Source organism: Bos grunniens, chromosome 7 (assembly GCF_055505025.1).
Source record: "Bos grunniens cultivar Pamir isolate PY7600 chromosome 7, Bosgru_T2T1.0, whole genome shotgun sequence".
Classification (NCBI taxonomy): Eukaryota; Metazoa; Chordata; class Mammalia; order Artiodactyla; family Bovidae; genus Bos; species Bos grunniens.
In genome coordinates this window covers 57,822,566-57,849,421 of record NC_141171.1, presented here as the reverse complement: position 1 = coordinate 57,849,421, position 26,856 = coordinate 57,822,566, and the positions used below count along the sequence as shown (strand labels likewise).

Genomic DNA, 26,856 nt, shown 5'->3' with positions numbered 1-26,856 from the left:
TCTGCAAAATTCCACAGGCGCTTGTAGAGTGTAACACCTCCTTTCTCAGTAGGGTTAACTCTCTTGGATATAGAAATTCAGGGACTCCTAACACAATACCTGGGATAAAAGATATAGCCCTTCCCCAACAGATGTGAAAAGGATAACTTGGGTCAGAAAAGAAAATGTAGCTCCCTCTACCAAAGCGAGTGAAATCCCAGAAAATGACATCTGAGCAAAGAACATGGCTCACACTTTAATATGTGCATGCATGCTAAGTCACTTCAGTCATGTCCAACTCTTTGTGACCCCATAGACTGTAGCCCACCATGCTTGTCTGTCCATGGGATTCTCCAGGCAAGAATACTGGAATGGGTTGCCATGCCCTCCTCAAGGGGATCTTCCTGACCCAGGGATCAAACCCACATCTTTTATATCTCCCGCATTGGCAGATGGGTTCTTTACCACTAGCACCGCCTGGGAAGGTGACACTTTACTATGGATGACATGAAGTTCCCTGCAGCTGAATCCTCTATGCCTTCCAAGCAGGAGCCGTTAACTCCCAGTGAATCTCTAAAAGCCCATTTCTTCCTGAGACTTGGGTTCCACTAGGAATCGCTTCTCTTTTTCATATAAATTGAGTTTTTTTGGGGTGTCTGCTTCTGCTCCATCAGAACAGAATTATGGCCCAATTGGATTTCCTTGGCCTCCCCTGGCATGGTCCTGAAGCTTACAGCAGGCCAGTCTGTGTTCAAGTGACTCTCCCATCTGCTACTGCCTGCCTCGGAGATTCACCCGGTGCTGCGTAGTGGGAGGCCGCCCGTGTGGGAGGGAGGCTTCACAAGAGACTTCCCTAGCAATTTAAAGCCTGCTTTGTGCCTCAAAGCCATTTGTGTTCCATCTCCCCTCCAAAAAGGGAAGTCTCATTTAGAGGTGATATATTTGGTAATTGCACATTATTTGCAATTAATTTCTATAAGGGCATGGTAATCCCTTGGGGTTCTATATGAATTCAAGTGTTCAGCATTAATTCAGGCACCCAGCCTATTCCATTGGCCCTGGAAACACGAAAATGTGGTTGGCAAGTAGAAACTAATAGCTCTTCGTGACCTGGAATTTTTCCTGCTTTTCTGGAGCTGCCTACTGCTAATTGGTCTGGCACATATTCCACACACTTGACAGTCTGATTTGGATGGTAGCAAATCAAGGCTCTTAAAAATTTATTGTTCAGGTGGGCTAGCTCTTTCTGCAGTAAACAGGACAGGAGCAAGTATGTCAACCTCTAAAGTCCTTTTAAAATTGATTTTTACACCTTCTTCTTCCATTTTTTTTAATCCAGTTAGGTTCATAGTCATGATAAAGAGAAACCAGAGGAGCTGTTTAGCATAAATTACCCAAGGCAGCATGTTGCCAGTAATATTCCATTCCGTGTTTCCCATTAGCTATTTATAAGTTTCACCTATTTTAATTTACTGAAATATTTGGGAAGCCTGATTCATTAGTAGAATGGAGGGGGACACATTTTCCAAAGGCGAGTGGTTTTGTTCAATAAGGGAAAAATGTTGAGGATAATAACATGCAGTTCACCGTTGAGTTATGTGGCAAGGCTTGGGGTTGAATGAACACTGAGCTTGAGAAACACAGACATGTGGCAACATCTAAGTCAGATCTCCTCTCAGCTCCTGTGGGTGACTCCTGTATATGAATGCTCAAGTGACACTGTCCTGGAGAATTTGCTCAAAGAACCTCAATGCCCTCATGAGTACATTTAACACGGGAGCATCAGTACCATCACCTATCAGTAAATTGAGGCTTGGGTTTGAATGTCCAGTATCCACCCAGAAATAGTTTTTTTTCTTTTTTTTTAAATTTAAGCCTTTAATTAAGAGTCATGCATTTATGACAAATGCCTAATAAGACCTGGATTTGAATTTGTGCACACTATTTTCTCAAGCCTGAATCTTCAGGCTCTTGGTCACAAGATCCTAAAATGCAAACCTGCCCTCCATTTCCCCTTCTTTCCTTTCTCTCTCTCACACCCTCTTTTCCTCCTGTCCACCTTTCTTCTTTCTCTTGTCCCTTTCTCCACACCCCCTCCCCTTCATGTTCTGTTCTCTCACCATTTATTTAGTTCCTGCTGTGTGCACTTTGCATAATCGATGCTAAGGGAAAGCCAGTTAAAGTCTCATAGTTCTCCCAATGATCTGCATGTCTTCTCTATCTTAATGTCTGTTTTTTTACTCATGATGGGAAAAGGAGAGGGAGAGATCTGATCCTAATAAGCTGTGTGTCACTTTAATATCTCTGAGCCTGTTTGGCCCATTTCCCTGCCCTGGGCACCTCTCAGAGATTCTGGGAAGATCTGATGAGTTATAAAAGGCCAGTGAGGAGTGCAGATGCTACAGTTCTGTGTTCTTTGTAAAGGATTGATATGCATCTATATGGACATCAGCATCGGATGACTCACTCCTAAGGGCGTCTAAGACATCCATTAGACAGAAAATATTATAATATCTATTGATTTTAAAATCATGTTGTTGGGACTTGCCTGGTGGTCCACTGGTTAAGACTCCATGCTTCCACTGCAGAGGGTGTGAGTTCGATTCCTGGCCTAGGAAGTTCTGCATGCCATGTAACACAGTCACCTAAAAAAAAACTCGTGTCCTACTTCAACTTGCATTTCTACATATATTTTATGATGTACACCCTATGTCCATGCAGCAGTTTGTGTATATAATTTATAAATAAAAGTATGTAAATATTGGAGGTGCCAGTATTTACCACCAGGGGTGCACAATCAAATGGCATGAGGCCACTGAGCTAAAGAGGAACCTGTGGTCAGCATAGTCCTGCCCTCAGCCCACTCGGACATGGTCTGCCTGTCCCACCTCTCATGATCCTGCTCAAAAAAAGAAGGGACTGGTGAATTTTCAGTTGGTTTACGTGATTTAATCTTTGGTGTGTGTGTTTTTTCCCTTCTTACAGAGTAAAAACCAGGTTCATCGTAGGGGTGAATACAATGTTTACAGCACATTCCAGAGCCATGAACCCGAGTTCGATTACCTGAAAAGTTTAGAAATAGAAGAAAAAATCAATAAAATAAGATGGCTCCCTCAGCAGAATGCAGCCTACTTCCTTCTGTCTACTAATGGTATGTGAAGGTGACTTACCTTGTTTGGTGTTTTCAGAGATATAGTCAGCAAACTATATATTTCAATCTCTCTTAGCCTCCATTTTCCTTTTCACCTTGCAGGCTGTTGAAAAACGTAGAAATCATACTTGCAAGATGCTTAGCAGAATGCCTGACTGAGAATAGAAACTCAGTAAATTGTACTTACTCTTTTTTAAAAAATAACAAATTTATGACCGAATTCTGTGAGACTTGTTATCTGTAGTTTTTGACAAATGCAGATTATTTCCAGGTGTTTTTGGAATGTGACTTCCTGTCTTAAGATTCACCGAATGTTATTGTGGGAACACGTTTCAGGAAACAAAACATGCTGTCCCTATATGTTTGGCACACTCGATGGAAGTTATTAATCCCTGAATATATATGGGAGTTTGGAAAGCAGATGTCTTTGACACAAGCAAGCTCTCTACTAGGAACGTAGGTCAAGAAGAGAGGAAGGAAAGTAGAGAAAGTGAAAGTCACTCAGTCGTGTCCAACTCTTTGAGACTCCATGGACTATAGTCCGCAAGACTCCTCTCTCCATAGAATTCTCCAGGCAAGAATACTGGGGTTGGTAGCCATTCCCTTCTCCAGGGAATCTTCCCAACCCAGGGATGCCATCAAAAAAATGGATCAAGTAATAATGGTTTCTTCTCTTCTTCCCTCCACACTTTTCTTACATCATTTATTGGTTTGGGGAGGAATTGATATAAATGGATCAGAGAGACAGGATTTTAGGGGTTGCATAGAGAACTCAATTCTATACTAATCTTTAAGCCTTTATACAGTGGAATTACCAACTCTAAAGGTTTTTAATATCCTACTTGAAAGAAGCCATCTATGCTCAAAACAATTCAGAATAAAATCAAATACAAAAGGGTGCTAATTGAATAGCATAACAAGAGGATTAGTACACATAAATTAAACACCCTCTGCCAAACAAATAAGCTGGAGAGAGGCTTATTTCATCATCCTCTGTGTGAGTCTTTGAGGAGTATACATTTAAGCATAAATCAAGAAACATTGGGTTTGCTTTTTGCCTATCTCCAGCACTTATTAAGAAAGGGTAATGCTCATATGTCAAGATAAAACATAATGCAGACTGTGTATATACAATGATCAAGCCTATATTAACATTTTTAAAGACTGGAATGAAACACACTGAAAGATTTTTCATGAGTAATCTTATGCATTATGAGTGACTTGTCAATTTGTTACTTTTACTGTTTTCATTTTCTAAGTTCTTACAATTTTTATTTTAATATTATGGTAAAAGAGGGAAAGTTTTTAATGTATATGAATCCCCCAAATCCCTCAAATGTAAGAAGCCAGTGTATAAATCTATAAAGTAATGGTTCTGAAATAGCCGGCGTAGGGTTATTCAAGCATAGCTTATCTCAACATGACCAGATCTGCACTCATCTGTTCCTCCAGATTCCAAGTAATTTAATTCTTCCTCATAACTGTATTTATTGTTTTGTTTACATTTTTGTGTTAGTTGTTCAGTTGTGTCCAACTCTTTGGGACCCCATGGACTGTAGTCCACCAGGCTCCTCTGTCTGTGGGATTCTCCACGCAGAAGTACTGGAGTGGGTTGTCATTCCCTTCTCCAGGAGATCTTCTGATCTTAATATCCCAAAAGTGAATGTGTTTCAAGTTCTTCTCTTTTAGTTTTGTGTAAGCTTTACTCAAACGCTCAATAGACTCAACACAACTTAGAATGGAAGAAACTTCTGATGATTTTGACTTAATTACTTCAGGCAGAGAAAAAGTATCTGATTATCTTCTCTAGGCTAGCTTTGTATTGTGAAATTTAGCCTATTGATTATTATAATAAAAGTTAAAGACGTAAAAGGCATATTAACTACTTTGTGGGGGGATGGGGAAGAAACCAGTGAAATGCAATGAAGATTAATTATATAGCATCATGTTCTGTTAATTGAGTTTTTAAATAGTTTTTTGATTAACAAGGATATTATCTTCCCATTTGGGATGCTATTTCATATGCCACCAGCATCTCAAAATGATTCTTAGAAGACAAATCCCCATGCTCATATGTGATTTTCTTTTTTATACTAATATTGAGGTTGAGAATTCCCCTTAAGCCAAATAGGTTAACATGCAGAAATTAATGGAAGACAATCGGAATTACTGTACAAAAGAGAAAATGAAGATAGATGATAAGATTGTGCTTAAAGGTGCCACAAGTAATGATAAACTACTCAGAGAGCCAGCCGAAAGGAAGAAAAAGCCATTACTCACGGTATCAGCCACATGTTTCTCAGACTTTTTTATCCACAAAGCTTCAAGATACTGAGTCAAGAAAAACTGTGATAATAAAGTCAAGAATGACTCCAGGCATCCTAACCATGGGGAATTGAATTGAATTCACCATCAATTATCTTGAAAAAAAATTGTGCTTATCTCATTATAGCTGGGTACAGTTTTTAATCTTCTGCTAGAATACAGTCCCAGCTTTACAGTTTTTAATGAAAAATAAAACCAACATTCAGTTGTGAAGCTAGACCTTAAAATTATTTACCAGCTGAAGACACATTTACTTTACTGAGATGTCTCCTTCTATCATAATACCTATGATCAGATGAAAATGTATACTAAACTTGCTTTTCATGCTATGAAAGTAATAATTGTTCACTGTAAAAAATTTAGAAAATTCAGAGAAGCAGAGTGAAGATAAGGAAAGTATTCCTATATAGAGAGAACCACTATTAATGGCTTTTTAAAAGGAATAGCAAAGTGACATGGATAAATCTGTTTCTTACCAAAAGTGAGACATATTGTATAACTTTGCAACCAGATTTTTAATTTAATAATATAACACTTAGTAACAGGAATACCTTTGTAATTGTGAAGTATTTCTCCTAAAATACTGTAACATTTTCAATGACTGAATAGTATTCCATTGTATGACTTTTCTATAGTTTATTAATGTCTCCCATTCCTAGACCTTTAACTAATTCTCAGTTATACATTATGTGGAGATAGATGTTGGTATAAATAGATAAATGACTGGGGGAAAGGCATAGTATAAGCTGTGTATAGTATGTTACATTTATTAAAAACAGTTATGTAATTCCACATCCAATAATATATATAATATAAGGATATACACAAAATTTTCATAATAGTTGTTTTTGTCTAGTGGAATCGAGAAAGTTTTATTTTATTTTTTTACTTTTATATTCATTTTCTACAATTCTATGTACCAGTTTTACAATAAAATGAGAAATATAAATCTATGTATGTGATATTATTATAGGTTTGTACCCCTCTTCAAAAAATGCATAGAAAAATACTGTGACTGTATTATTAACTGAATTGTAAACTGTTGATAATGGTGGTTAATGATGGTGGTCCTGGACTCCAGGGATTTTAAGAATTTTTATTCTTTATGTTTTACCTCTAATTTCTGTCTTTCTCAGTATAGTAATTTATCATTCATAATAAGAAAAATATGAGAATTGTCTTGCCATTAGAATAGAATACATTCCAAAGCCAAGCAATAGAAAATAATTGGTACTAGGATTCACTGATTCGGGTTCCTCTAAGCTCTAGGAGAAGGCAATGGCAACCCACTCCAGTACTCTTGACTGGAAAATCCCATGGATGGAGGAGCCTGGTAGGCTGCAGTCCGTGGGGTCTCGAAGAGTGGAACATGACTGAGCGACTTCACTTTCACTTTTCACTTTCATGCATTGGAGAAGGAAATGGAAACCCACTCCAGTGTTCTTGCGTGGAGAATCCCAGGGACGGGGGAGCCTGGTGGGCTGCTGTCTACGGGGTCGCACAGAGTCAGACACGACTGACGTGACTTAGCAGCAGTAGCAGCAAGCTCTAGTAGCTAATCTACTCTGATCTCTGATTAGTAGTTAATCAAGTGACTATATAAATATGTCCCAAGTTTCATTTTCCCACCTTAAAAAGCAGGTCATTATGCAGTCTGTATTCGGGAAGGGGAGGACCAGAAGAGCATTGAATAGAAAGTTCTAAATTCAACCCAGCATCTAGGAGAGGCTTCTTTGCCTTCTGTCCTAGTACAAGCTGGGCTGAAAGCACAGATCGTACCCTTAGCAGACTTGACAGGAGTACCAGTAGACACAACCAGCCTGCGTGATGCTCACATGTTAGGAAGCGGGGGCCCTTCTCTGTTAGAATAGCCAGATTATGGCAGGAAGCCCACTTCACCATGCGGTTGGTGCTCTTCAGACTGCTGAGGACAGGGCACTTGCAGAGGGAAGATGGAGGAGGGAGGTGAGGAGCAGAGAAACTAGGGAATCCTAACACAGGCAGGGGAAAGGGGCGGCTTTCCTCCCCTCTGCAGAGCCTTGCGGAGAGGAAATAGGATGTGCTGATGTCATCATGGGATGCAGCTCATGCTATCAGCAACATCTTATTATTGCAGAATGGTTGCCCAGTTTCCTCATGCCAACAATAGCCGCCATCTGTGAGCCATTATTAGTCGCTCAGTCATGTCCGACTCTTAGCGACCCCATGGATTGCAGCCCACCAGGCTCCTCCATCCATGGGATTTTCCAGGCAAGAGTACTGGAGTGGGGTGCCATTGCCTTCTCCATTAGAAACCCAACACTGGGTTAAACTCTCTACATGCAGTCTTCCATTTAATCCTCAAAGAGTCCCATGAGAAAGACATTTGCTTTCCCCAGTTTACAAATAAAGAAACTGAGGCATAGAGAAGTTAAGTATCTCTGTCTGTAAGATTGGACTATTAGGGACATACTTATACTAAAAAAATTACTCCTGTTTCTGCAATTCAAACTGAACTGGCTGTTCGGCCCCTTTCCCTGCCCTGTCTGCTACTCTCATTTGCGTGTCACTCCAAGACCAGTTAGGCACCTACTGCGTGGGGACCCCAGTCCCTGGCCACAGGGTGGCTGGAGTTGGAGTGGGAATGTGGCCCAAGGTTGTCTGCTTTCAAAGCCACCCTGTGCAAGCACAGAGCAAGACACAGAGGAGGCGATGGAGTCCCTGCCATCTGCCATCATGGAGAAAAATGAGAATAGATAGCGAACGCAGCATCTGATAAGGAAGGCCTACAAAGGCATGCAGTCACAGGCATGATCTATTTGACCCAAATCTGTTTCCTTAAAAAATGGATTAACACATGCACACTACTATATATTAAATGGGTAGCAAACAAGGACCTACTGTACAGCACAGGAAACTATACTCAACATTTTGTAATAACCTATGAGGGAAGAGAATCTGTAAAAGAATATATATATATATGACTAAATCACTGTGCTGTACACCTGAAACTAACACAACATTGTAAGTCAACTCTACTTAAAAAAAAAAAAAAAATAGAATGGAAGGCCTGCAAATAGGGCGTGCCACCTCCAGCTCCCCTGAGACCCCAGCACTTTCACTCATTCCCCTGGCACTGACTACCTCCCATGAGCATTCAAGTCCTCACCTCTGTTTCATTTGCTATAGAGAATGACAGGGGTCAGGAAGTGGTGTAAAGTCCTGGGACAGTATAAAGGTGAGAAAAGTCACTTCCAGCAGGGGACTCAGAAGAGAGACTGCAAGAGGAAAGCATTCAGATGAATCTCCTTCTCATGTTACTTCCCTGAGTACTGCTAGCAAGATGCACTGTATACATGAGATGCATTCATTCATCCACCGCGTATTTGTTGAACATCCAAGATGGTTGGATGGCATCACCAGCTTAATGGACACGAGTTTGAGCAAACTCCGGGAGATAGTGAAGGACAGGGAAGCCTGGCGTGCTGCAGTCTATAGGGTTGCAGAGTCAGACATAACTGAGCAACTGAATGACAACCGTCATAGGTGCTTGAAGGTGTACTTAGGAACACGAAAGACTGAATCCCTATCTTCGATGATTTTATGTTCTAGTGAGGAAGGCAGGATAACGAAGTTGCTAGGTAGTAAAGTGTACTCTGAAGAAAAATAAACTAGGAAGAGGGGATGGAGAATGGTGAGGGAAACATCTTTCTGTAGGTTAATTAGGAAAGGCTCCTCTGAAGTTGGGACATAAACAGAGCAAAGTGAAGGAACAAATCTTGTGAAAAGAGGGTAAAGGGCTTTCCTGGCAGAAGGCACAGCTAGTGCAAAAGCTAGTGCAAAAGGCAGGAGTAGGGTTAGCCCATACAGGGAGCTGTAAGGAAGCCAGGTGGCAGAAATACAAGAGGTGGCAGGGAGTAGGGTGGACAGTGAGGCCATACAGCGTGAGGCCCTAGGGTGCAGGTCATGGAGGGCCTTTTGGGTCATGCTAGGGACAGTGTTAGTGAGGGGGGATGCAATCATTGGACTTACGTCTCAGGGTTATTGTGAACACTGAATAAATTCTCCATGGCAAGTGCGAACATGGTTATATCTTTAATTCTATACATGTTGTGGCTACTCTTATTCAAGGTTCAGGGCATATTTTTATTGAATGAACCCAATTAATGTGTAAGCTATAGCTTTAACAGTCCATTGTCAGGGAAGCCATTTCGCTTAGCACAATAAATGGATTTCTTTGGAAGCATGAACTCTGCCCTCAAAGACCTTGAGACGTGCACACTGTAGTCCTTGACGTGAGCCAGCTTCCATAGCAGTCCCGTCCACTGACCTCCACTTTTCCCTACCCCACCACCCCTACCCCCATCCTGCAAAAAAAAAAAAAAAACAATAGACTTCTTTATGAGCTTACTCTCACTGTCATTGTGGTTTGCTCCACAGATAAAACTGTGAAGCTGTGGAAAGTCAGCGAGCGTGATAAGAGGCCAGAAGGCTACAATCTGAAAGATGAGGAGGGCCGGCTGCGAGATCCTGCCACCATCACCACCTTGCGGGTGAGCACAGCTGTATTTCGGTTTCCTTGGCAACCAGGGTCAGGGGAAGGGTCAGGGGAAGTCTGGCCACACACTGGCTGCTATTGAAGGTTACGAGCCTCAGGGGTGAGGGAGGGAGATCAGGCAGGAGCCCAGGCTACATGAGTCTCTGGTGGCAGATGAAGGAGCAAGAAGGCACCATACTGTGATGACTATAAGGCCACACATTTCCTTTTGTCACCAAGGCCTTGCCCACAGGACCTCAGCCTGTTCCCTTCATCAAAAGCGTCTTGAGCATCTTCAAGGTACAGGGATGGGACTACTCATATGGGAAGTTGGAATCTTGTGATGCAGGACATGAACTTTTAAATCAAACAGGCACAGGCCTGGATTTGAATTCTGCCACATACATAGTCACGTTCCTTTTTCAATTTTTGTTTAATTTTTATTGGAGTATAATTGACTTACAATGTTGTGTTAGCTTCAAGTGTACAGCAAAGTGAATCTGTTATACATATATCCATCCTTTTTTTAGATTCTTTGCTCATATAGCCCATTGCAGAGTATTAAGTAGCATTTCCTGTCACATTCTCTTTCTGGACTTCAGTCATGCAAGTTATTTTTCGTCTCTCTGTCTGTAAAACAGTGAGCCTAGTGCCTCACCGTGTGTGGACTTCTAAGGCTAAAATGCAGTATGGATGGAAAGCCCTTACTCCATGGCTGGTACTCCAGAAATGATCTCTATTCTTAGTCTAGGTAGCTTCCTCCCTGCCATTCAGATGTGCACAGTCTGGTAAGAAGAGAGGATGTGTAGGACTAGTATGTAAATATTTATAACACTACACAGAGTGAGATAAATGCAGTGAGAGTCAGAGCTGCAGTTTGATCAAAGGAGAAAGAAGTTATGTTTGGTTCTGGGATACCAGGATAGGTCTGGCAGGGAAATGGTGTTAGAAACGGATTTCTAAAAGCTGACTTTTAAAGGATAGCCCTTTAGATAAAGAGTAAAATGATTTAGGACTGGGTGATGACTAGTTTTGGAGTGCTCAATGTGAATGTTATAGCAGGCAGGTTTTGAGACCAGCCCTGGCTCCAGGCAACTTCCTGAATTGGGTAAAATATGTGCTTTCAGATGCCAGCAGCTGTACTAAAGACCAAAACCTAGGAAAAGAGATGTAGAAGTTGTTGTTTAGTAGCTAATTCATGTCCAACTCTTTTTGCAACTCCATGGACTGTAGACTGCCAGGCTCCTCTGCCCATGGAATTTTCCAGGGAAGAATACTGGAGTGGGTTGCCATTCCCTTCTCCAGGGGATCTTCGCGACCCAAGGGTCAAAGCCATGTCTCCTGCATTGGCACACAGATTCTTTACCAATGATCCACATAGGAAGCCCAGACACAGAAGTACTTGTGGGAAAAAGAGGTTGTTTCCCTGTGTTTAGAGACAGATGTGGGAACTGAATGATCACTGAGTTCCATGATTATCTGGCTTGTTGGTTTGTTCATTCATTCATTCACTTGCTCATCTGTTATTCAGCAGATGCTTTTTGAGCACAGACTCTTTGCTGCCTGTAGACCTGGGCTGTTGCATGTGTATGCAGTAGTGGTTGATACCTGCTCTTCCATTGAGCTTCTTCTGGGCCAACAAACATTGGTGGGCCAGAAACATTCTGGGCCAACAAACTGTTTCCTCCTGTCTGCCTGTGCCTTCAACATGGAGAATGGCCATGGACATCCACCTTATCAGACTGGGTCAATGCTCTAACTGCTCAGAGGTTTTGGAGACCCAAAGGCAGAGTAGTGAAGAGTATGAACATTGAGTTGGTCTGTCCTGAGATAGAATTCTGGCTCCATTCCTCTCTGGCTGGGGCCTTGGACACATGACTTAAGCACCTCGTGCCTGCCATATCGTATCTGCACAACAGGGATGAGGGATGATCACTACTTCCTGGGATTGTTGTGAGGATTCAGTATTGATGGTTTAGTATTGCTCTCATCAGCAGCATTTTCATGGGCTCCAAAATCACTGCAGATGGTGACTGCAGCCATGAAATTAAAAGACGCTTGCTCCTTGGAAGGAAGGTTATGACCAACCTAGACAGCATATTAAAAAGCAGAGACATTACTTTGCCAACAAAGGTCCATCTAGTCAAGGCTCTGGTTTTTCCAGTGGTCATGTATGGATATGAGAGTTGGACTGTAAAGAAAGCTGAGAGCTGAAGAATTGATGCTTTTGAACTGTGGTGTTGTAAAAGACTCATGAGAGTCCTTTGGACTGCAAGGAGATCTAACCAGTCCATCCTAAAGGAGATCAATCCTGGGTGTTCTTTAGAGGGACTGATGTTGAAGCTGAAACTCCAATACTTTGGCCACCTGATGCGGAGAGCTGACTCATTTGAAAAGACCCTGATGCTGGGAAAGATTGAGGGCAGGAGGAGAAGGGGACAATAGAGGATGAGATGGTTGGATGGCATCACTGACTCAATGGACATGGGTTTGGGTGGACTCTGGGAGTTGGTGATGGACAGGGAGGCCTGGTGTACTGCGATTCATGGGGTCGCAAAGAGTCGAACATGACTGGGCGACTGAACTGAACTGATTACCTCCTAGTGATAGTAGGTCGTCTACATGTTTGAGAAAATTCCTATTTTCCTTTTCGTATAATTTTTATACTGTTGTCATCACTGCTTAAGGTATTGACTGATGTTTACTAAGTGGCAAGCACAGTGCTGGTGATACAGAAAGAGTAAGACAGCATTTCACCCCTCAGGACTTTGCAGTCCTATGCGGGAAATGGATCAGGGGGCCACTGGGGAGTTTATAATGTGAACTTCTGCCCAGATGTTACCTTGCCCTTGTTCACTTTGTGGATGGAGTTTCTCAGGTGCCACCTCCAGGCTCCACTATGGATTCCAGCTATCCATGCATCCAGTGAGATTTCATACATCTGTTTAGCCTCTAGGAGAATTCCATTCGCATGATAAAGAGGAGAGAATGACTCTGTAAATTTCACTTGCACAGAGATTGTCCCCAGAATGACACAGCAATGTTATAAAGTGGATTTATACATATCAAACGTGGAATGAGACCCTGACAGGTGGCTGGGACTTAGAAAACCCCAGTTCTGGTTCTTGTGTCTTATTAACTCTCTGTGGGCCGGTGAACTACCCTGGGCCAATGAATCACATTTCTTCTCTCCACACTTAGTTTCTAAGCTACTGAACAGAGGACTGCACAACGGCAGTGGTCTTGCAACCATTATAAATGGAGCCAGTTATAAATGGAGATTCCCAGGACTCAGTCCCAGTGATCCTCTGCAGCAAATTGAGGGGTCCAGAGGGATTAGTATTTTTATCATGAGCCCCTGGTGATTGAGACAAAGGGATCTGTTATCCCTGGACTTTTAGCATCTTTAAGGCTCTTCCAGGCTTTAGTTTTTTATGAGCCTCTGTTACTTTTCGATCATCTCAACAGTTAATATACCAATTCACGAAATGCATTCATTATCATATTGTAAAACTCTCGTCTACCTTCCTAGGCTTTCCAGTATCCTCATTTCAGTGTAAATATCCACACTCCGGCGTTCTTTCAGTGCAAACACTGAAAAGGCCAGCCTTCTTTCTCTCTGATTCCAGTGGTAGAAGAAGAAACACCAGGCAACCCTGAAAACCATTGTTTCAGAACAGTGACTCCAAACAGAGAATAAGCTGATGTGATATTAATCAGACCATAATTTACTAACATGCTCTGCTCTTGAAATTTTCATTGCCAGCAATTGTGGCTTTTTTTCCCCTTCCCTGTCCTGTGATTACCTCTCGTTCACTTTCATAGTTTCCAGTTCTACGTGGATTTTGAGAGTGAGAATATTTAATAATACCCGACAGCTAATTAATCCTCACTGAGTAATGAACCTGCTATGTTTCAGTGCTGGGAGGCTCAGCTTTTCAAAGTACGAGTGTGGTTTTTTTTTTTTTCCTTTTTTCACGCAAGATAACCTTTCAAATCCACTCACTCATTACCCACAGAGACTATGAGAAGCACTTCTATGAACCCTGTATCTCCTACTAAGTATTATAACATTCAAAGTAATAATCATGATGAGAGTTTAATAATAATACCTTATAAGCTGTAAAATACCATTTTTATCACAAATTGTTTACCTACCTAATTCCCTGATTCGTCTTCAGACCAGTCAGTGGGGAAGGCAGGACTGGTATTTGGCAGGTGGAGATGCTGGGAGCTAGTATTTCTTGTGCACTGACCGTATGCCATGTTGTACACTGTATCTGCATTGGCTACTTCATGGGGTACGGTTCACTGTTAAATTCCGCTGGACCTGTGAGCTTCACAGAGTTTCAGTAAGACGTCCAAGACCAGGCAAGGCTAAGCATCAAACCCTGATCTACAGGGCTCTGAACCCTTCAACCTGATGTTGCCTCAGAGAGGGAAATGACTTACCCAGTGTCTGTCACCCAGGTACTTCCAAGCTGGGACTAAAGATCAGGAGCTATGACTCTTCAACTTGGACACGGACACTGGGCCTTTAAGTGGTTTGCTTAATAATCAGTGCTGTTATTGTGTGTGTGTGTCTCTCTCTCCCTTTCTCCTCTCTCATCCGCACATGCACACACATTTCCAGACCTCTGACCTCACCTTGAGGTCTTACATAGTTCTAGTTAGCAGGAGTCTCCATGCCCTTCTTTTCAACTTCCCAAAGCCCACAGCTAGGAGGCCCTTTCTTGGCAACAGAAACTCACAGTTGAAGTAATTTAATTAGCCCAGGAGGGGAGCTGGGCGGTGAGAAATCACACTTAGCGCATGTGTCCGTGCAGAATGAACCTGGAGTTATTATTTCCCTCATTAGGCTCAGCTGCTGAGGAAACTCAGGCCAGGTGGAAATGTGCTTTTGAACCAGTTATGATATAAATATTAAGTCTAGAAGGTGTGGGCTCCCAACCTGTGACTTGCCATAACCAGCCCCCTGCAAAATGAAGGGGATGTAAGGAACTCATGCCTTCTAATGGATATTCCTTATAGCTAATAATAATAATAATAATAGCCACATTCATTGTGTGCTTATTACAGGCCAGATGGTGGATCATATATCCTTGTATCATCTTGTCCTAACAGCGACTCTCTCAGTAGGTTCTGTTATCCTTTCTGGATCATCCAGAGCCTCACTCCTTCATTTCTCTGCTCAAGTGCCACCTTCTCAGAGAAACTGTCCTAGAATTCTGTAAGAAAAACAGCACACTCACATCTTCCCATTCACTCTCAGTATTCTTACCCTGCCCCTTTTTTCTTTGTTTCTTCTTATAATTCTCTCTTATGGTGAATATTATAATATTATGTTAACTTCTGGAGGCTGGGTAGAGTTTAGATAAGCACAGTAGCACTGAAGTTCTTGTAGCCTATGAGAAGGTTTCAGTGTTGAGCCCTAGAAAGCAGACAGAAGACCCATGGGTGTGGAAATACTACTTCAAAAAGTAAGGGGTAAAACAGCAAGGTCCTACTATATAATAGCACAGGGAGCTGTACTCAGTATCCTCTGAAAAACCATGATGGAAAAGAATACAAAAAAATGTATAGTATGTATAACTGAATCACCTTGCTGCACAGCAGAAACCAACACATAGTAAATTAGCTGTGCATCAATAAAGATAAACAAGTGCCTTAATAGAATAAATGTTTTTAAAAAAGGAGTCTGCAGTGCATATATCTTTTTGAATTACAGTTTTGTATGGATATGTGCCCAGGACTGGGATTGCAGAATCATATAGCATTTCTATTTTTAGTTCTGTAAGGAACCTCCATTCTGTCTTCTATAGGTGGCTGTACCAATTTACATTCCCACCAAAACCACTGCCCCTTTAGTCTTAGCGTTTTTCCTGGCCAGGTGTATCATTTGTCCACTGTGGGCCTCCCCTCCCACTTCCCTAAAACGTAGGCTCCGTGAAAGCAGGAACCACGCGTCTTCTCTCCTGTAGCTCAGGCACGTGCTGGGTACTCAGTAAATGTTTGCTCAAAATCTCAAGGATAGAAAGTGGCGGCGCTGGGATTTGAACCTAGTCCATCTGACCCCAAATCTGATGCTTTTCATTATGATTCCCTACAGCTGCATCCTAAGAAAATACTAATTCATGGTTTCAGAGCAGGGGGATTTCATTATTTGGGACTCTTGAAATTCTTTGGCAAAGCTTTCTTAATGTATGAGCTACATTTTGGGGGAAGTGAAGGGCAAGGGTGATGGCTGCAAAGGCTTTTCTGCCGAAAGGTGAGCATACAATAGATGCGCTATTTTTTAGAATAAAAGTTAATTATATCATGTTTTTACACATGTGCCTTCTGCTCGTGACTAGTTCTGTCAGTTCAGCATGCACACATTCTTTAATTTTTTATTGAATATATCTGATTTACAATGTTGTATTAGTTACTGCTGAACAACAAAGTGATTCAGTTATATATACGTTCTTTTTTCTATATTCTTTCCCATTATGGTCTATCATAGGATATTGAGTATAGTTCTCTGTGCTATACAATAGGACCTTGCTGTTTATCCATTCCATAAATAAAATCTTATATCTGCTAACCCACCTCCCACTGCAGCTGTCTCCCAAACCTCTACCCTTAGCAACCACCAATCCATTCTCTACGTCATTTCTTTTTCATAGATAGGTTCATATGTGTCATATTTTAGATTCTATACGTAAGTGATATCATGTGGTATTCATCTTTCTCTTTCTGATTTACTTCACATAGTCTCTAGATACATCCATGTTGCTGCAAATGGCATTATTTTGTTCTTTTTCATGACTAATATTCTATTCCATCCATACCTCGTATAAGTGGAGTCAAACAATATCTGTCTGCACTTACTGTATATTTATGCTTTTGAACTGTGGTGTTGGAGAAGACTCTTGAGAGTCCCTTGGACTGCAAGGAGATCCAACCAGTCCATTCTAAAGGAGATCAGTCCTGGTTGTTCTTTGGAAGGACTGATGCTAAAGCTGAAACTCCAGTACTTTGGCCACCTCATGTGAAGAGTTGATTCCTTGGAAAAGACAATGATGCTGGGAGGGATTGGGGGCAGGAGGAGAAGGGGACGACAGAGGATGAGATGACTGGATGGCATCACTGATTTGATGGACGTGAGTCTGGGTGAACTCTGGGAGTTGGTGATGGACAGGGAAGCCTGGCGTGCTGCAATTCATGGCGTCGCAAAGAGTCGGACACAACTGAGTGACTGAAATGAACTGAACTGAACTGTATATTGAAATACATTTTTAAGGTTAATTTAATATTTGTCCTACAGATAGTACCTTTTTTCCCCCTGTGCTTAACAGTAGGTTCTCATTAATTATCTATTTTATATACAGTGTATGTATGTCAATCCCAATCTTCTAATTTATCAATCTCCTTTCCCTATCAAATGTCCATGTGTTTGTTCTCTGTGTCTATGTCTCTATTTCTTTTGCCAATAGGTTTATCTGTACTATTTTTTCTAGATTCCAATATATGTGTTAACACACGATATTTATTTTTCTGACTTACTTCACTCTATATAACATTCTCTAGGTCCCTCTATGGCTCTGCAAATGACACAATTTATTCCTTTTTATGGCTGAGTAATATTCCATTGTGTGTGTGTATACCATTGTGTGTACATGTTATATTCCATTGTGTATATGCTGCTGCTGCTGCTAAGTCACTTCAGTCGTGTCCGACTCTATGCGACCCTATAGACGGCGGCCCACCAGGCTCCTCTGTCCCTGGGATTCTCCAGACTAGAATACTGGAGTGGGTTGCCATTTCCTTCTCCCTTTGTGTATATACGTATATATATATATATATATATATATATATATCTTCTTTATTCGTTCCTCTGTTGATAGATACTTAGGTTGCTTCCATGCCCTGGCTATTATAAATAGCACTTCAGCGAACACTGGGGTGCATGTGTCTTTTGAATTATGGTTTTCTCCGGGTATATGCCCAGACATGGGCTTCCTGGGTCATATGGTAGTCCTATTTTTAGTTTTTTACTGGACCTCCATAATGTTTTCCATAAGTGTTATATCAATTTACGTTCCCACCAACAGTGTAAGAGGGTTCTCTTTTCTCCACCTCCTCTTCAGCATTTATTATTTGTAGATTTTTTGATGATGGCCTTTCTGACCTATGTGTGATAGTACCTCATTATAGTTGTCATTTTCATTTCTCTAATAATTAAAGACATTGAGCATCTTTTTATGTGCCTATTGGCCATCCATATTTCTTCTTGAGAGAAATGTCTATTTCGGTCTTCTGTCCATTTTTGGATTGGGTTGTTTGATTTTTTGTTGTTGAGCTGTATGAGCTGTTTGTATATTTTGGAAATTAAGCCCTGGTCAGTTCCATCATTTGCAAATATTTTGTCCCTTTCTGTAAGTTTGTCTTTTTGTTTTGTTTATGGTTTCCTTTGCTATGTAAAAGCTTGTATATATATGCTTAATTTGGTCCCATTTATTTTTGTTTTTGTTGCCTCGAGAGACTGACCTCAGAAAACATTGGTATGATTTATGCCAAAGATGCCAAAGAATGTTTTGCCTGTGATCTCTTCTAGGAGTTTTATGGTGTCATGTCTTTAAGCCATTTTGAGTTTATTTTTGTGTATGGCAAGAGGGTGTATTCTAACTTTATGTATTCTAACTTTATTGATTTACATGCAGCTGTCCAGCTCTTGTCTGGAAAATCCCATGGACAGAGGAGCCTGGTAGGCTGCAGTCCATGGGGTCGCTAAGTCGAAGACTGAGCGACTTCGCTTTCACTTTTCACTTTCATACATTGGAGAAGGAAATGGCAACCCACTCCAGTGTTCTTGCCTGGAGAATCCCAGGGAAGGTGGAGCCTGATGGGCTGTCGTCTTTGGGGTCGCACAGAGTCGGACACGACTGAAGCGACTTAGCAGCAGTAGCAGCAGTCCAGCTTTCCCTATACCACTTGCTAAAGAAAGGACACACACATTTGTGTGACTTTACTGGACTAACATTTTCCACCTGAAATGACCTTGATGTTTGCACATCCCATTGGTAGCAATTTAGACACCCTCCTGGCCATAGTCTAAGGCACCATGGCAAATAGACGTGGGGATTCACCAGCTCTGAATTCTGAATCTTCAGGATTATTGCTAATAGGTCATGGGATTCGACAGGTTGGCTAAACACACTTTTTTCCCAAAAGTGATCATTTTGGTGAAGCAACTAGTTAAACTGCCTGGTCTGCTTTTTAGGGAAATGATTAAACAAACCACTGGTTTAAGCTTACTAATAAAAGCAGCTGCGTTGATTCAGCCCTTACTAGTGATAGACTCTGCATTGAGCAGTTTTATGTACATTTTACAGTTTGTTCATCATCACAGTCCTGTGGCTTATGCATCATGCCCATTTTATAGATGTGTAAAGAGGAGATCAGGGAGATAAGCATCGGCCTCATAGATGATAAGTGGCAAAGCCCAGAAAAGAGCCCAGGTCTGTCTGATCCCATGGCTCCTGCCCAATCACCATCATACAGAACTATTTATTGCATGGTTCTTGATCTAGACGACAGTGAGAATAATAACATCGACACGTAGGACTTTTCATCTTGTTATCCTACTTATTGAGTGCCTACTATGCACCAGGCACTGTATGAAGTACGTACTACAAAGTGGGTCTTACAAAGATGAGTGAAGCACGCTGCCATCCACGGGCAAGGAGGGGAGCATTACAGATGGCTACAACCTGAAATCACTTCAAGCAGTGGATTTCAAAGCACAGTGCCCCTCAGTCACTTGTATATATATTTTAGAACACGGTCACTGGCCTCAGCACTAGGAATTCTGGTTACAAAGGTCTGAAAGGGAAAGGGAGAAAGGGAAGTTGCTCAGTCATGTCCAACTCTTCGCAACCCCATGGACTGCAGCCTACCAGGCTCCTCCGTCCTTGGGATTTTCCAGGCAAGAGTACTGGAGTGGGGTGCCATCACCTTCTCCGATAAATGAGTCTACCTATTTGTAAAAATGTGACTGATGAAAACAGTGCAATCACTAGGTTATCACACTGTGCGAGTTCAGTTGTCAAGATGGAGCCACTCAAAGGACAAAGGTCTGAGTCGTACCCAATGTTGTTACTGACCAGCTCCCTCCTAGAAACCACCCCCAGGGGATTCTGATACAGGTGATCCCTGGGTCAGACTTTGAGAAACACCAAATCAGGTAAGCATCCAGAGAAAAGCACAGGAGATCACCATGGTCGTTCAGAGGAAGAACAGAGGGGTAAGACTAGGAAAGAGTTTGCAGGATGCGTCTTTCATGCTGGGCAGTGAGCAGGCAGTGGCGGGAAACGGTAATCATTTAATGCTCCAAGGATCTTGGGAGTCAAGCAGGACATGCACTGTTAGTTCCCTGTTTCTGATAACCTGGATATGATTATCTCCACAAGAAAAGAGGAAGAACTGGGAGGCTCTGGGAGGCAGAACTGAGGATCAGATGCATTCTGTCTAGACACAACCTCTGTGCTCTCTTGCTGCCCCTGTGATAACTGTGGTGATGCTCACTCTGGGAGAATGGGTAATCCCAGGCCCATGGCGGGGCAAATTATTGGTTGAGGCAGGATCACCATCAGCACCTTAGGTTTTCATTTTGGGCTTACACTTTGACAACAGAGGCTTCTTAGGACACAGATACAGTCTTCCCCTACCCATTTTTAATTTTTATAGACTTCACTTTGTGGTTTGTTGCTGCTCTGGGGGCTTTAGAGCCAACCCTTTTACAGTTTCAGCCTTCCTTTCCTTATATTTGTTGCAAGTAACAATGAAGTATTTAGCTACTGCAGTGCACAATCAATCAAGGCTGTTCCATATTCACAGGCTCACAATGGCACCCGGACGGCCCCTGGATTAGATTAACTTTGTGAATGTGTCACTCTGGGGTGGGTAATTTCTCAACCTCCGCTCATCCTCCCTCCTGTCTCCGTGGGGGGATATTGCAATCCCCCATTGATTGACTGCCCTGCAAGTGGATGCTGGCATGTGATGTGTGTAACTCAGCGGGATGCACATACTCTGTGTTTATGAAAATAAATAATCATTTCTGTTATCGTTATTGATTGCCATCATTATCTGATTCTGTCGGTCTGTATCATGGGGTTTCATTTATGGGATCAGAAAGCACTCCACAGGAATCTCAGGCACTACCCTCCCCACCAAGCGTTGGTATTTTGACACATTTGCCTTTTGGGGGTGATGGTTGTAGATGTCCCTGTCCTGTTCTTTGGCTAATATTCAGTGAGACAAAGGAACTACTTCCACTGAAATAACAATAAGAGCAGCAGGCACTTGTTAACATTTGCTCTCTTCCAGAGATGCTCCTTTGGCTACTTTAATCTTCAAGGTAAACCTGTAATGTAAGTACTAAAATAGGCTTCCCGGGTGGCTCACATCTGCCTGCAATGCAGAGACATAGGTTCAATCCCTGGGTCAGGAAGGTACCCTGGAGAAAGAAATGGCAACCTACTCCGATATTCTTGCCAGGAAAATCCCATGGACAGAGGAGCCTGGAGGGCTACAGTCCATGGGGTCGCAAAAGAGTTGGACACAACTGAGCATGCATACATGCATGTAGGTACTAAAATAAACCTCATTTCAGAGATGTGGGACCCAAAGCCAGATTGGTTAAATATCCTGCCTGAGGTCAGACACTAGTTAATAGTACTTGGACTTGAATTCATGTCTGTATGATTCTAAAAATCCATTCTACTATTCTGCCTCTTGTGCAAAATAGAATGCCTGATATATTCATCTGAATAGTTGATATAAACCAAAATATGAGTAAACAGAGGCTAGAAAAAAAAAACAGTGAAGTAGATGGTAGAAGTTGCTAGAACCTTGGGCACAGGTGAGGTTTCTGTTTTGTTGTGGGGAGGAGGGATTTGGAGCAGAAAGGATGCATGGGTTTAGACCGTGGTTCATCCAATCTGGGTGATCATCAGATTCTAAGAATGTCTTAAATCATCCCCAGCTGGCCAATTCAGAATCTCCAAGCACAGGGCCAAGAGATTTACCCATAGTTCTCGGCTATATTCCAGGCAGTTCTGAATATCTGCTAGGCTTGAGGACCATTGGCATAATGACTGATGAGGAGAACTCCAAAGGTCTCTGATTTGATTTTGTAAGTTCTTTCTTTGCCTGCTTCCCTCTTCCTACCTCAAGGTTCTATACAGAATAATCTGAGGGCAGCACTGTTATCCAGTGTGATTGGTTGCCTTTACAAGCAGTGAATGATTTAGTATGAGTTTCTTCTACAAGCCAGGCTCATTTTAGCCTCCTGCTAGGCACAGGCAAGCCCCATCTCATTGCAGCCCGATAGCAGTCCTATGGGCTTCAATACTGTTTTCATCCCCATTTTACAGACATGTAGATTTGATTCAGAAAGCTGAAGCTACTTGCCCATGGGCTACAGCTACTAAGAGGCAGAGTCACATACTGCAACCAGGTGCAGTATGACTCCAGAGTCTGTGATCTTTAACAGCACGTTACAGAACCTCCAAGAAAGGGCTCAAGCTCTGACCACATCTCAGCCAACATCTGTGAAATAGAACGCGTCTTGCATTCTCCTCACAGAGGTCATGCTCTAAACTAGAGTAACGTGTTGATGGTACTGACAGGATGCCTTACTATCACCGATGCTCAGTATATGTCATTACCTTTCTCCTTTCCTTTCCCATCTTGTCATTCATTTGGACACCAGGAGTTTCCAGAAAGTCTGATGAATATTTTGGAAAAATTCAAAGCAGCATTATGTTTTGATAAGAGCAAATCCAGCCATCCCTTCTGCTTTATTTTGAACGTGTGTTTGCACTGAGCCTCCGAAACTGCCTTAGATTCAGAGTATTTTCACTGGCAATAAAATATTTTCTTTCATCTCAAAGTGACCTTTGTTATGCTGCATTTACCACGTAGTAATTAGATTCAAGATAAACGTAAATATAAGCACAATCCTATACCTGGCTTAAGATCAACTTTTCTTTGTCCCTTGCTCCCAACCCCTTTGGAAGGCATCTGTGGCTTCTCAAATGTGATAGAAACTATTAACAGCAAATGACAGTCCCCACAGATACACTCCATGACAGCGGGAAGCTTACAAGTCCACTAGTATCGGAAGAAGAAAAGGATCATATTAGAGAAGGAAATCTCAATGTTTCTGTGGTCTCTGACCACAGTTTCTGTGGTCCCTGGTGGCACTGAGCCACCAGGGAAGGTCTGAATTTTGGAGACATGGCCAGAACAGGGCAGGCTGCCAATCTTTTCCAGGCTTTGCGAGCCAGGATCTTATCATTATGTCAAACCTAATTCACACTGACCCAGATGGATTTTTCTCAAAAAAGAAATCATTAGAATAATTTTCTTCATCTTTTCCTTTAAAGAGTTCTCTGTATACTTTTAAAGTCAATGGAAAATCCAAGACATAGTTGGATGATTTGAGGATGGCAAGTATCTACATTTTCTGCATCTTTCTGATGGAATTATCTGAATTATGAGTGTCATGGGAAAGACCTTGTCCCCAGACCAGGTCCTGGCTCTCCAATATGAGCTCACTGTTGGCTGGAGTGACAGGTGTGAGGTCCAGCCCCTGAAACAACACGTGTGTGCATGTGTGTGAGTGTAGGCGTGCATTCAGCACTAGTATGAAGGAGCTCGTTGTTCAGGAAACCTTAGAATGTTAACATAGCCTAGAGCTAATGTGTAGTATTTTTCAATTAGACATTTAAATAGAGATCAAAATATGAGCCTAGGTTCCTTTTGCTCCCAAGTTATGCAAAGAACTCATTTGCAATCACAAGAAGAATTTTAGGGCCTCTGGTCATTACATGTAAAAGTGTTCTAGAAAATGATTAACACAAATGGATTTGGAACCAAATTCAGTAGAAAATGCAAACACTTTGATCTTAGGACATTGCAAACCAGACTTCAACTGATGCACTGATTTTAAATGCCTGTCCTTATCAGAGAAAAAGCTTTTAAGTATTTTCTAGAGATGAGAGTATAGAGGAAGATACTTTCTTTTCTTTGGTGCATAAAAGTAAGAAACCGGTTGGAGAAAATATTTTATAAGTGTGGCTTTATGTTAAAGGAGATTGTTATCAATGGAAAAAAGATTAAATTCTCTGGTTTCCTTAGAATGATTGAGCCAGAAGGGAAGGAATTTCAACCAAAAAGATGTTAGAATTGTGTGTATTTGAGTGGAGGAGAGTAGATCACACTTTTGTAATTTTTTGTTTACCAGATTATCAGTTGAGTTCATATTCTTTACCAGAAATAATGTTAAAAGCAGTGGAAAAAGCAAACATACAAGCATACATGCTCACAAATGTTTATTGCTGAAGAATATCTGGGAAATCCTAGTTTAAATACATTTAAACAAATTTATTTACTTTGCAGTTTCTCAAGACCTTTAATATATGAATATATCAAAGTCGAAGAAAGAGATCATATGTGCATTATTTACCACCAAACCTATTTGACCATGAAAAACCCTTTTCTCAATTCATGGGATTACCGTTCTTTTTAACAGTCTACTCAAAATGTGGTCGTTGGCCCAGTGCCGGTCCACAACAGGATAAAGAGCTTGTACCCGCATATGACTCATTCATGTCATTAATCCAGTGTGTAGTTCAGCTGACACTTTTATTTCCCATAGCAAGACTTTCACAATGGATGAAGCAGGGCCCTGACTCTGGCTTGAGCTCCTTATCTTGTCATAGACTATTAGCAACCAGTTCAGGGATCTGTTGTTTTGAGTAGTACAGGGACAGACCTCACTTTGGGAGATGCTGGCCAAAAGAATTGGGTCAGGGAACAGTGATCAGCTTGGCAGCATTTCCACTCTCATTTTCCTACCATCCAGTCTCAGAATCCCATGATGGAGAAAGAGCCTTAACAGAATCTCCCTCTTGACATACAAGTTCATTAACATTATTTTTTTTCAAACTTGAAACTTTTTATTTGGTACTGGGGTATAGTCAAGGGCATCAGAGGATGAGACAGCTGGATGGCATCACCGATGCAATGAACATGAACTTGGGCAAACTCCGGGAGATGCTGAGGGACAGGGAGGACTGGCATGCTGCAGTCCATGGAGTCACGGTGGAACACGACTGGGCTACTGGACAACAACATAGCCGATTACCTATATTGTGGTGGTTTCAGGTGAACAGCAAAGTGACTCAGCCATATGTTTTCATGTATCCATTCTCCCCACAAACCCCACTCCCATCCAGGCTGGCACGTAACATTGAGTGTATATGACCTTTCCATAATGCCTAACTATCCCTTCCCCCCGGCAAGCGTAAGTTCCTTTTCTAAGTCTGTGAGTCTTTTTCTGTTCTGTAACAAGTTCATTAACTGAGCACTTTCTAGTGCCTAACACAGTTCCAGGCACTCTGCATACTTCCTCATTTAATCTTTCCCTTAATCCTATCAGCTGAAAGCTATTATGGCCATTTCACAGGTGAAGAAACTGTACTCTATATAGAGGAAGTGACTTGTGCAGGATTGTTCACTAGCAAGTGGCAGAACCAGAGTTTACCCCTGACTATCTGACTGCAGACCCTCCACTCCGAACCACCATGTTATCTGGCCTCCCAGTAGCAATGGCTCTTAATGGTCGCAGTCAATGTGGACCTTATCCTATCATCAGGACTTCTTGAAAGAGAAATGACTCTTCAGCCAATCTAAAAACCATCACTGTTCACAAATGTCTCCTTCTGTATAATCTATCATCTATCTAATGTGCATTTGTTTTAAAAAGGCTCCATATACATAGTCCTGTGTTGTCCCTGCCCTCCCACGGGTCTTATAATCCAGTGAGGAATTAGCTGGCTATAAGCTTCTGTTTGAAAATAGTAACAGCATCAATCTTGTGTCCTCGTGCCTGACGTCACAGTCTGTCCTGTGGTGTATTTAAACACTGCCTGAACCCCTTCTCACCATTTTCTCTTCTGCCCTGTGATCCCTCTTCCTCTGATTATTTTCAGCAGTTGAGAATTATGCAACTTCAACTAAAATCAGGGCATTGTTCAATGCCAAAACATCCAGACACGAGGTGAAAACTTCATCCAGTTATCCTGCTCTTTCCATTCCAAGCATGCAGATGTTTAGAAACATCTGAAAGCTCAATTAAAAAAAAAAAAAGAAATTCTTTGTTTTCCAAATGCAAAGAGCATCTGAGAAAAGCATCCTGAGGGGGGATAACATAAATATCTATCAGTGCAGACAAGAGAGCACAAGCTGTCAGCTTAGATGCTGAGGCAGAAATGACAGAATGAAGCCACACTCAGCTACCATGATTCGTTTCCGTAGTAAAGTCATCTCTGCATGTGAACTTGCAGATGGCTGATGAGATGGGCCTTTCCCTACTTGATCGTGAAATCAGTTAAGAACATGGGTGCTACCTCAGTCTCTTACTTATTCATTTTTTCACTAATTCCACAGGTATTTATTGAATGTCATAGACCCTGGCATTACGGCAATGAACATGAATGGCAAGTTCCTACTCATGACCTCATGCCCCCTCAGTCTCTGTTGGTGGAAAGGGCATGAACCAGATACCCTTAATATAAAACTGACCCTGGGTGGGGGGCTGCAGTGGAGAGGTGGCAGGTGCATGGGAGAGCAGAGGATGGCAGAATTGCCCATTCATGAGCACAGAGAATAATTTCCTGAGCAACTAACAACAGAGCCAAAGCAGGAGGTAGGTAAGGAGAGAAGTGGGAAGAACCTTCCTGGCAGAGGCTGGAATGCCATGGGCAAAGGCTTTGAGGTGGGAAGTTGCACCAGAGAATGGGGGATGGGATGAAGGCCAGAGTGGCTGGAAGGC

General features: G+C 41.9%; 1 protein-coding gene across 27 annotated transcripts in view; it reads left to right on the top strand.

Moving 5' to 3' along the window:
- Positions 1–26,856, top strand: part of PPP2R2B (protein phosphatase 2 regulatory subunit Bbeta) — a 713,296-nt gene that overhangs the window by 585,489 nt on the left and 100,951 nt on the right. For 26 of the 27 annotated variants that reach the window (XM_086412213.1, XM_086412212.1, XM_086412210.1 and 23 more), the window contains 2 exons: positions 2,965–3,130; positions 9,875–9,987. In XM_086412213.1, the coding sequence (XP_086268339.1) occupies positions 2,965–3,130; positions 9,875–9,987 (279 nt within the window). Of the gene's footprint in view, positions 1–2,964; positions 3,131–9,874; positions 10,272–26,856 lie in introns of those variants that run through there. The other variant, XM_086412235.1, reaches the window with a different exon arrangement.